The sequence below is a fragment of the Psittacula echo genome (assembly GCF_963264785.1).
Source record: "Psittacula echo genome assembly, chromosome: 3".
Lineage (NCBI taxonomy): Eukaryota > Metazoa > Chordata > Aves > Psittaciformes > Psittacidae > Psittacula > Psittacula echo.
Window position 1 is genome coordinate 46,354,822 of NC_137736.1, and position 12,465 is coordinate 46,367,286.

At 37.8% G+C, this 12,465-nt stretch overlaps 1 protein-coding gene across 4 annotated transcripts in view; it reads left to right on the plus strand.

Moving 5' to 3' along the window:
• SH3KBP1 (SH3 domain containing kinase binding protein 1) overlaps positions 1-12,465 on the plus strand; it is a 151,875-nt gene that overhangs the window by 95,602 nt on the left and 43,808 nt on the right. For all 4 annotated transcript variants that reach the window (XM_080612499.1, XM_080612501.1, XM_080612500.1 and 1 more), the window contains one exon: positions 310-404. In XM_080612499.1, the coding sequence (XP_080468625.1) occupies positions 310-404 (95 nt within the window). The remainder of the gene's footprint in view (positions 1-309; positions 405-12,465) is intronic.

Consider the following 12,465-nt stretch of genomic DNA (forward strand, 5'->3'; position numbering starts at 1 on the left):
TGTCACATGCAGGCTTGCTCTAAGGGAAATGGTTTCTGGCAGGTTGCTGTCTGGAGCAATTTCATTTGAGATAATGGTTCTCGGGGCTACAGAGCCAACTCTCTGGATGACGTGTGGAGGAATGCTCATCAGTGTGAGGTTTTTAAATATTTCATATATTTATGAAGGTCTAAAACACACAGAGAAAGATGGCAAGAAAATAAAGCAGCAGCAGGAGGCACTTGTGGAATATTTTAGGAAGATTTTCACCCTTGGATAAGCAATTGTTAAAAGGTGATAATTTATCACATTGGATGTTCTTCCTTTCAGCCAAGGAGTATTGCAAAGTGATATTTCCATATGAAGCACAGAATGATGATGAACTCACAATCCGAGAAGGTGATGTCGTCACACTTATCAGTAAGGTAAAAGCAATATTTTTTTTCCTATGAGAAGGGATCCAGTTTTTAAAATCAGGATCATTCAATTGCTATAAAATCCCTGTTTGTGCCTTTGACAGTGTCCTATCTAAAACAATGTTGGTTTGACACTGAAACACTACATAGACTTCAGAGCCTATATCTCCCTTCTTTGTGTCCTTTAAAGCCTTACCTTGATGATGTTAAGTGAAGAACAGTAGACATGTACTCTTGAGTTTACATGTTCATACAACTAATTTTAATTTGAATCTGCTGACAGATCTGCGTACATAAATTGTAAATTGATCCCTGTATCAGACATAAAAGCTAGAAAATTAACTGGAAGGCTCATGAAAGCAGGAGCTTTGAACATCTCTGTTAGGTGTGTGTGTTATCTTTCTTGTAGGAATTGTGAATTAGGTTTTTTGGGTTAGATGGAGATAATGTGCCTATATTAGCTTGATGAGCTAAACATTTATTTAAAATGTAGCCACCATAACGCTATGGTAAAACAGAAAAAGATGATAAATAATTTTAGATCTGTGTTCTTTTCTTTAAAAATACTTGAAATTATTTAAGATTAGAAATGAAACACCAGTCCCAGGATTTATATTAAATCTCCAAAAACTATACAGTAGGTGGTGAGTAAACAGTTGGCTTTCTTTTTAGAAGATCTGTGCACCATGTTACAAAGAACAGATTATAGTTTAGATGCAGCTTATTTCCTGCTCTTGTTCAAAGACTTTGTAGTTTGCTTGAATGTTTTTGAGTGCTGGACATAAGTATTTGGGAAAAAAAAAGCGCTACAAACTAGAAAAGGCCATGGCTTTTGCATTATGAAGATGAATTGTAATGATGTGCACAGTAGTGCTGCTGTTGTTTGTGCTTATATAAAAGTAAAAGAATTAATTCTAAAGTTGATAAGTTTCATAAGAAATTGTTATTTGACTGAGCATTTTGTCACCTGGGCAGGAACCCCCAAAACCTGGAGAAGTACGTCTGGGGCAGTGTTTGCTATATGCTAAGCCATTTGCAATCCTAGAGGATATCTTTGTCCTGAAGAATATACATCTAACGAAGGAAAAGTTGCCAGATGTTTGGCAGGAAGAGGAACTGCAGATTTTATAAATAAATTGTGTACATTGAATATCCTACAATAACTTGCCCTCCATGATTTTTTCTTTAGCTTGTCTTGAAAACGGTTTGGCTTTGCCTGATTTAGAATATTCTTGTGTGAGTATTAAACAGTGTCTCTGATCATGGAAGTGGAACTTAAGACATTGTTCCTGTCCACTTTACGCTATATTGACCAGGTTGATTTAACTCTTTGAGACAGCTGCTCTCCAGATGGAGGTGTGTTCTTCAATATAGGCAGACAAAGAGACCATGACTTTACTGAGGTTTTGATATGAGATTTCATGTGCTTGATTTTTCCCATTTTCTTCTTCCTGCTGCTGTGCTGCACAATGAAAAGGTATTTGTCTTTTATAATAACTGAGCTGATGATTTGACTGAATTGATCAGATCTCGCAATCATGCAGGAGAAGTTTGTCAGTATAGTTTCTAGTATATCCTCTTGTCCTTCTGTTCTCCGGCCTGATGGTAGCAAGCCACTGCAGATATCTTATTCAGTTTTCTTCTTTTTTTTTCCTCTGGTATGTCACATGTCTATGAACAATTACATAAAACCATGCCTCTAGAGTGGGGGATCTCAACAAAAAGAGGGCTTGACATTTCTCCATGGATGTTTTTTTATGCTGTGTCTGAACTAATCTGAGATACTGAATAAATAGTGCTTAACAAGGAGGCACTTTTCAGTTCCTTTTGTGGTTTTGTGACCTCATTGCAGTCAGACTTGTGGGTTTTTTCGTCTGTTTTTAATACATAGTTTAAAAAATAAAATTCAAGTGATGTGGAATCAAGGTCCTTGATGTATAGTTCTCAAAACAGTGGAGTCTCCTCCATGCTCTACCACGCAATGTAGTAACTTTATTTGAGTCCTGATCTTCCAAATTAGGTGTCTGTTGATGTCTTTCTTTTAGTCAGAAATAACAAGGTCAGCCTTGCCTTTCTGCCCACCAGTGGCTTCTGCTAGAGAGTTAACTTTTACCTGGAACTGAAAACACCGTGCTTACAGTCTCCTTTCCATGACCAGTGATCCATACCGACTGAGAGGAATTAAATAGAAATCTACGGAGTACTTCAGAAGCTATTACCATGGTTTTGCTTTGTTATCAGATTACAGAGTGTCTTTTAATCGATTTGCAGGAAATTGTTTTGCAGGGCTTGCTTTCCATGCTGGAGAGCATTAGACAGAATTTATTCTTCCCAGTTACCTAGACCCATTGCTTTTAAAGAAAGTAATGGATGTCGAAGTACTTTCCACAACCACAGATGCCTTATCATATATGTATTCTGTTGGAATCGCTAAAATCAGAAAGTATATAAATTGTCAGTATGAAAAGTCCCTCACTATGCTGATTATTTTCGTACAGTTGGGTCTATAGGAATGTTGAAGACTCACAATTTTAACTTGAACTAAATTTACATTAGTGAGAATATATGGAAGTGGCTGAAGTATATGAATGGGTAAAACAAGAATGGGAGAGGAATGTCATAAAAATAATCTTAAAATGAAGATGAAACAGCACTTGGTAGGTGCTATGAGGAAGGGGAATGACTTAAATGAGCTAAATGATAAGTTACTAGGAAGGCCTGTGTATTTGTGCATGCACATGTGAGAATTTGTGTGTGAGGAAGCTGTTAGTCTGGTATTCATCATAAAATGCTAAACCTTTATTTTGTGGAAAGAATTGCTAAGGAGTAGTCTCAGTAAATGCAGAATTCAAAACCACCGTTTTAACCATGCCCCTGCAGGTAAAAGGGATAACATTATATCAGATTTCTGTCTTTTCCAGCTAAATTAGTTATAAAAGTCGCTTTGTCATGACTATCAAATACATACCTAATATAAAGAACAAACCAATATTTTTTTGTCATGGCCTTCGCAGAATCTGTTTCAAGTTCTCACTCTCTTTTGGTGGATGTTGAGATCTTGAATCAAAAGCTGATCAGATGTTTCTTATAGACTTCTCTGATAAGGGAATTTGAATATCTGAGGCTTTTATGAAATAGCCAAAGGATACTTTGAATAAATTTGCTGAATCACAATTGACTTCCCTGGTCACTTGGAGAATGTGCTAATGAGGTTTTTTTAAACACTGAAGTGAATCAGTGAGGGCTGATCATTTACTGGTCAGAACTGGTCCGTATCTACCTAAAAGACTAGATAAAAAGCAGAAATTAAGTTCACATAAATGTATTCCAAAATTTCTGGAAAAGGTTTTTCTGTCCTCCTTTTCCTCAGTGAAGCAGATACCCGTGTACATACATAGAAAAGGTTTTATTTATTTATTACTGAAAAATTAAAGTGGACAAATGGTAGCCCCTTAATTTCTTCACGCAAAATATTTAAAGATAAAAGACCAGAAAATATTGCTCAGAATTGTAAAAGAAGGTAAAAGCTTCATCTTCAAGGCAATAAACAAAGAAACTTGGTACCTTTGCTTTGCAAAAAGGAATCTAAGAAAAATACACCTTTGGAAGGAAGAAAAAGCAAAATACAGTGATTTTACTTGTTCAGTTAAGGTGATTGTTGTGCAATTTGATGATAAAATATGTTCATAAGCTGAAAAGACATGAATGGCAACAGGCTGTGAGATTGACCCCATAGGTTATTCTTTGTAATGTCAAGCAGTTGTGTTCCTTAGGTAATTTTTTTACTGTCTTCAAAATGTTCCTGACAGCATTTGGATAAGGACAAGAACACTGCTAGTGGCTGCGCTGTGCAGGGAGTGGCAAACAGATCTTTTATCATGTTCAAATACTGATTTTGGAGATCATATTTGTAACAGATAAAGTTTCTTTAAAGCAATAGAAGATTCATGTGACGTTTTCAACTGTCATCTTGAAATCTTAGTATTTTTCTTTCCAGCACTTTTAGACATAGCTAACTGTAGGCTACTTCCCAGTGTTAATAAAGACTTTTCATGCAAAACCTACAAATATCTTAGTAACTCTAATAAATTCTGAAAAGTGCATAGGAATCTGGAGATTTCACTGGCATACAGGAAATTACCTGTGTGAGGAATTGATAATAATAGCTAAATAATTTCAAAGCAAATACATCAGGCACACACTGGCAGCTGTGCACTTATTTGAGAGCAGTTTTACTTGCAAGAGTGGGAAGATTTCGTTGAGCTGATTTCATTCATCAGTGTACCTGAGCTCTAGGCAGTAAAGATCACTTTGCTGCCAGGAATGGAAATGGTCTGGATAAATAAAATTAAGTACTTCAAAAATAATTTTAAATTGGAAAAGTTGACAGTAATAGCGCAGAGCCACAAAGATGATTAAGGGAGTGGAACATCTCCCTTATGAGGAGAGGCTGAGGGAGCTGGGTCTCTTTAGCTTGGAGAAGAGGAGACTGAGGGGTGACCTCATCAATGTTTACAAATATGTAAAGGGTGAGTGTCAGGATGATGGAGCTAGGTTTTTCTCAGTGATGTCCAGTGATAGGACAAGGGGTAATGGGTGTAAACTGGAGCATAAGAGGTTCCATGTGAACATCAGGAAAAACTTCTTTACTGTGAGAGTGACACAGCACTGGAACAGGTTGCCCAGGGGGGTTGTGGAGTCTCCTACGTTGGAGATATTCAAGGCCCGGCTGGACAAGTTCCTGTGTGATGTACTCTAGGTTACCCTGCTCTTGCAAGGAGGGTTGGACTAGATGATCTTTTGAGGTCCCTTCCAACCCTCGGGATTCTGTGAGTATCCTCACCTGAATTCTTACTGTTGGAGTAGTAGTTGTAGAGGGCAATATCAATGACAGTTCTGCTAATTCTGAATTTACAAGATGTTGAAATTAATAGATGTCAGTATATCAGCTGGAATGATAATCTTGTGCCATGCTCCATCTGCATACCCCATCTGGCTTTTCCCTCAGCCTCCACCTACCTGAATTGCAAAGCCTTTCTTCTCGTGCTAAAGAATAACAGCCAAATACGTGGCATTAGTGGTAGAAATGCATTGCACTGAACTGATGGATGAACATGATATGAGGTCCTTTCTGATTTTGCAAAGGAGCTTTCATGGGGAGACAAGTTTCATGGAGGGTGTCCAGCCTCCTTGTGAATTCATCAAAAATGTCTGAAGGATTAATAGGGTGAAAAACAAAGCAACAGTCACATATAGCCTCCCAAACTCTTGCGGATGCTTTTCAGATAGTACTGGGAAAGTTGGTGCATTGGTATCATGAAAGACACAACAGTGTAATGCCTGTCACTACTGAAAGACATGACAAATTATCAGCCTAGATATTTAGTGACAATCCAGATATTTCATAGCAATCCAATTTGTAGTGCTTAATTCTATCCTGGGGAAAAAAAAGCCATAAACCTAGTTTCTAAAATAAGCATAATAATGGCCATCAGTTTTTTGCAAAGCTAGTATTTTGCTTTTGGTGTTATTAATAATATACTTTTACTGGTAGATTTACAAGTTTTGTGGTTCAAAATGCTGTGCATTTAGTGAGTCCCTGCCCTGAAGCACATGCAATCAAGTGGTAAGACACACAATTAAGCACAGGAGAGCAGAAGGATGTAAGGAGACAATTAAATGAGATTCAGTGTTGATAGTTTCTTTCATAATGTCATGTTTTCAGTGTTGCAATGACTGCTCTGTGCATCTGTCCATGTTAGAGTATGAAATCTGTCCTTATGTGGAGCTCTTAATATTTTCCAAATCTTAGAGCAGTCATTAGGCACTTAATTTCCACTTATAGACAGTTACCTGAGTATGGCCCTTTCACAAAAACAATTCTCCTGGTTTTCTTTCTTTATTACAAGATCTTTAAATGCTCATCATGATGCAGGAGGTAACTGTCCAGAGCACTTTCTTTAGTGGAGTGATTGCCAAGGCAAATGCAGCTGGGTAGGGCTGTGAAGGAGAACAGCTGCTTTCACAGATGCAGGAAGCTCTGAAAGGGATGAAATATAGTAGGTACTATGTCTTGCCAGTGAGTTGAGGCCATTAGCAGGAGAAGGAGCAGGAGCCAGACGGTGTGATAGAGAATGATATCTGTCACTTAATTGAATGTTTCAGTAGGTTATGGTGAGACTAGGATAGAAACCTCCCTGTTGCCTGCATTTGTTCCTATGGGGGTTTTTTCCATTGCTGATTTTTTTTTGTACAATTTTAATTACAAACAGCACACACATATTTACAACCTTTGGTTATAGAATTATGTGAAAGAATTAGAAGACTCTCAGTTTTTCTTCCTATAGGAGCAAATAGATAGATCGTATCACTCATTTTTCCATATTAAGATGGAATTTGCAGTATTTTCTCCTCTATGGGTAAATAAAAAAAAAATTAAAGAAAGTGGTAATATTTGAGGTCATTAAAAATAAACCTAATTGGCCAAGAAAACAGATTTTCAAAGCTAAAGTATGGTAGCTTAAATTTGTCTCTTTTGAAGGAAGGAAAAAAGTTAGTCATATTTCATAATTGTAATTCAGATAATTTTCTTTTTCATTGATTGACAGATAAAAGCTTTTATCTCATTTTTGGAAATGAGCTCACTAATATAACAATACAAAAAAGGTTATGCAGGGAAAAATATGATCTGGTTTAATGAAACAAAAATGACTTTCTGTCAGAGCAGCACAGTGGATATTGTTGACACTAGACATTTGGTCACACAGATGCCCCTATTTGGGTTTTAATACAAGGTATTTTGAGCATTTATAACTTCTGGAACAATCCTGCATACAGAAACTGAAAGGAATACAGTAAATAAACATCAAATAATGTCCTACTTTAAGAGAGCTTTCATGATGTTTTGCATCTGAAGAATAGCATGTAAGCAATAACAGTACTTCTTGCTTTCCTTTGCAAATAAATAGTTATTTCCCTCTAAGAGAACAATACCATGAAGGATCTCGGTTCATGCCCTTTTCTCTCCTGAGATAACCATGAATTATTCAACTCATCTTTAGCCAGACCTAATAGCCATGCCTTATCTGCTTTCTGTGTTCCTTGCCCTCTGTGCTGTGCTCAGCACTAGTTTTTCTCCCAAGACAGCCTGCCTCCTCAGCTGGTTGAGAAACCTGCTTGTACCAAAGTTGCTGATTGCATATAAGAAATTATTTTGTGAAGTGTGCATGCTGAGGGTGCAGTTTTATGTGATTGATGGTAGGTGGCTGCTGAAAGGGATGGTTCTGCTTCTGCCCTTTTGCCTTGCATCTGGCAACCTTGGCTGCAGCACACACACGGACGTGTGAGTAGGAAGGGGTGAGTCGAGGAGCAGGGTTGCTCCTGCAGTCAACAGCTTTGCCAAGAGACTGGCTTAGTGGTAGGGTCACTTTTCCCTAACCTGAAACTTTCCTCTGAAAGTTTTGACCTAATGGAATGAGCATGTTTGGGTTTCAAGACACTGTGCCATATGGGATGGTAGCAGAATTCCTGCAGAATGAGATCCTTTTGACATGCTAATGTGTGTGGCAAGTGCATGAGGTAAGACTTGTGTCACTGCATGTAAGTATGAGTGTTTACTCATATGAGTCATATAAAGCAGTTACATAAAACTTGTGGGGACACTGATGATCAAATAAATATGTTGATTTTCTAAAATAATTTGATATAGTCAGTAAGTTATAGGGAAAACAGACTGTGAGTAATTGTCCTCTCTTTTTTCTTCTTGCCTGAACCTTGCCCTTAGCCAAGACTTTTAAATATTTATAAATAATTTTTAATGCTTACTCCTATCTTGCAGCATGCATTGGCTGCTGTGATTAGCAATGGGGCATTAAGTAAGGTCTGTGTAGAGATAAAGCCTGACAATAATGTTTAATAAGGTACCATGTGCAGCTTACATTTCACTGGTATCTTCAGAAACATTACTGAAATGCTAATGTTTGAGCTGAGCACTTAAATAAGCTGTGAGCCCTGAGATTAGTACAGGGGAGAGGGGAGAAGCTGGCACTCGCATGTGCTTCTTGTTAGTATATTTATAATATTAATTTTTTTTTAGGTATGCACTGAAGTTCTTTTTTCCTGTTCTTGTTATCACTGATTGCAGTGCTGTAACAGTGCCTTCAGAGGAAGGGATGCTGTTGTTCCTAGGAATTTTAATTTTGACAAATGAAAGTTCATGCCAGGCTATGTAGGAAAACTGGCAGGATCCCCCATGCATGCAATGCTTCAAGATTTGCATTGTTTGGAAAGAGTTAGGTTTATTTGTAAGTATGTTTAACACAGCCAAGCTAATCTAAAAAGGTGACACATTTAAAGATAAAAAAAGAAAGACAATTTTTGCTACCCTGTGCTTACAAATGTTATCACTGAAATGCTGAGGCATCTGGAAAACTGTGATTATTGCTCACAATGTGGGCTTTAGACTCACTGCTTAGCTTCATCCTTTCTTTTATCCTGAATGCTGGATTCACCTGCTGGTTTCATGGTATTATCTGAAGTCCAACTGTTTCAGGCTAGGAAGAGCTATTTAAAGGGAAAGTAAATGTGCACAAATAGTGCCAAGTAATTAGTAATTGCAATTAGGACCCTGGTCTTAAGATGCCTGTGCCCTAAGTAGTAATAGCATTAAATAATCCTTCAATTGTTTTGTTCTGTTTTTATAATCTTTCTAAATATAACAAATGTAATTACATAAGTATTTTATCTTGGCTCATCAGAAGCATAAATTATGTCTAATAAATTACTAGCAGCACCTTTTGTGTTTGTGTTGGCTAATTTAGTTTTAATTTGAATATTGGAGTGCTAGAGTTTTATGATGTGGAACATTTTATTTCTCCATGATATTCTGCTGACTGAACATTGCAAGTGAAATGAATCCCCAGAAGAGATTGTTTTGTTCAATGAGCGACATAATTATTCCTGTTTGTACAAATATTTCATCAAAGCATTTCAGCTTCACTACTGATGAAACTGTTCAGTCACAGAGTCTAAAGTCAAAAGGTTAGATTTAGCCTGAAACAGATTTAACAGACAAAATATATCTGGTCTGCTACATCCTCTACTCTAATGTCCTGTGTAGGGCAGGTCATTCATTATTCTCAGTCAGTTTCTTTTTTTTAGCAGGGCCCAATAACTTGGGCCAATTCTTGAACAGACTGTGTCTTCTGGAGAGATTCTGCCTTCCAGTAAAAAACACTGCTTGGAAAGAGTAGTGTAACCACTGCTGAAATCATACCTAGTTTCTGATGGTCTCTCCCATTTCCTTCTGTACAATGTTGACAAAGTAAACTCTTAGTAGAGCCTTGGACCTCATGGATAAAGAAAAACTATAGCTGTTCGCCTATTTGATTTTTTAAGCTTTAAAAGATGCAACTATTATTATCAGAGGCAAGGTCCTAATGGCTTGGGCATGAGAGCTGACAGGAGCTGGGAATGATCCATGCAGGATATGGGGCTTTTGGTTCATAGGCTGAGGACCTGAGGGATAAATCCCTGGGTTAGGAGCCAAATAGAGCCACAGTGGGAGGGTTCTTCTCATACTTTTCTTTCAGTATTTCATAATCCATGAGTATTTGCAAGAAAGTGTATGTAAAGGGAAAACGGGTATTCTCCAGGACTGCCTCAGAAAACTAATTTATTGTCTGTTGGACTGTTTCTTTTATCTAAATGATCTTGGATTAGGTAGTTGTTGAGAGATTCGTTCTTCCTTGTTGCCAGATTTTAAAATGATGTTTTTGCTGAGGAGTTCTTGATCACTAACCAGATGCTTTAAATCATAGCCATTTATTTTTTAACTGTTTAACAAATTTTCACTATACTTTGAAGTCTCAATCCCAGTAACTGAGTTTAATAAGTAACTAAGCTTGATCATTTTGAATAGTCTTAGATAGCACAAGATAGGTGTAATGTAAGCCTCTGGAGAGATGTTTCCTTCATTCACAGGTATTTTACCAAGTTTTATGAGAATTTATGGAGATTCTAAAATCAGGGGATTTTCTGGCTTTTAAAATAAAATTGGATTTTGGTATGTCTTGGGTTTTGACTTTTCTTGGTTTCAGCATCGTGATAGTGAATCTAGCAAGAAATCTTAAAAAAAAAAAAACAACCCACATTTTAAAATATGATCAAACTGGTTTTTTCACCGGGCTTTAACATGGTTTTCTTGTTTCACACCAATGACAAGGTTATATTATTGTAGACCTGATGCAGTATGAGCTGACTGGCAGAGTGCTTGTTCTTCAGATGTGTCTTTCTATGAGGCCTTTAATCCTCAAATTCAGAAGCCTTTATATACTACTGTCGTGGTTTAAGCGCTGAACCCAGGACAGTTTCATGTATCTGTGTGTATGGATGATGTCCTGAAAACTGCTATAGACACATTTGTTCACATTGAAGGTGGCTTGTTTTTCTTTAAATTATGAGGTTGGCTATCCATTGTGGAAAGACTGCAGCTGGCTTCAGCAATGGTCTAGGTACAAGTGCAGCAGCTTCTGAACACAGGCAGGAGAAAAATTATAATTAGTGGCCAGAGAGACAAGTAGCTGCTGGGTTTTATTTAAGTGATTAAGAACATTCTCATAGCACACAGTAACTCCTGTAAGTGGCTGGAAGAAAAAAGGAGGAAAAGTAAACCAGTGCGTAGTAATTGGAAGAAATTGGAAGAAATTGATTGGCGTATATCTTATATAAATATTATAGTAATTTGTATGCTTTATTGACTCCTAGCAAAATAATGGAAAAAAAATCCATAAGAGTTTTTATTATAAATACATTCACAACCAGAAGTGCTGCTTTCCACTTTCAGAGAAAATGTTGGTTGCCTTTGCAATCCTTTCATACGGCTTGAGCCTAGACTGCAAATAACAGCATGGGCTAGAAATAAATCTTCTGTAATAACCAAGCCTGGTTATTAAGAGAGAGAGCATTATATGAAAGCAAAACCCCTCAGTCTTTGGGGAATATGAAACTCCTGCCTACTTGGAGCAGTAGGAGAGGCTGTGAAGCTGTGAGTGTTTCCAGGAGGGAGAGTTCAGTCGTATTTGTGTGACAGCGCAATTTGTCACTGTCAGGCTCATAGCTGGCACAGGGCTCACTGTGAGAGAGACGTGCCACTTGCTGGGTATGAACTTGCATCTTTCAATTTCATGGTCTTGAATCACAGAATCATAGAATAGTTAGGGTTGGAAAGGACCTTAAGATCATCTAGTTCCAACCCCCCTGCCATGGGCAGGGACAACACACGCTAAACCATGTCACTCAAGGCTCTGTCCAGTCTGGCCTTGAACACTGCCAGGGATGGAGCATTCACAACTGATTGTCACAACAATGTGACATCAGCTAATAAAGAGTAGATTAAGTTATTGGGGGACTGACAGCTCTGCCTTATCAATCTCTGTTGTCATCTCTTTTGCCACCAAAGAAAACCAGCAATGGTATTCAACTAAGGGGAATTTTGTGTTCTTGTCTTGCAACCAGCTGTACTCCTATGCTGGAGAGATGACTAGGGCTGGCATCTTGTCAGTAGTGTCTGTCTAGGTACAGCTGCTTCTCTGCAGTGAGCAGAGTATTTGTAAGACTACGTAGTATAAGACATACATAAGGTATGCTGGGGCTTTCTGTTCAATCTCCACCAGCTTCTGCTTTTTTACGGTTGGATTGAGAGTGCTGAGAGAAGGAACAGCATGGTGTTTGTTTTAATACAAGAGCAGTAGTTTTGCTGCTAAGCAAACATAAGATACTGTGTGAATAAGAGACCAAACAGTGTCATGATTCTTTCACCCAGAAGAGAAGGAAGCAAGACTCCACTGTTTTATGGCTTTTTTTTAGCCAGTATGAGTAGCTACAGGATCTCTGCAGTTGCTGAAAGGAGATGTCCTGGGTTCAGCAGTAGCAGTCATTTTTTTTCCTTCTTAGTAGCTGGTGCAGTGCTGTGTTTTGACTTTCAGCCTGGGAGCAGCGCTGATAACAGAGATGATTTTAGTTACTGCTCAAATGTTTACTCTGACCAAGGACTTTCTGAGCCTCATGCTCT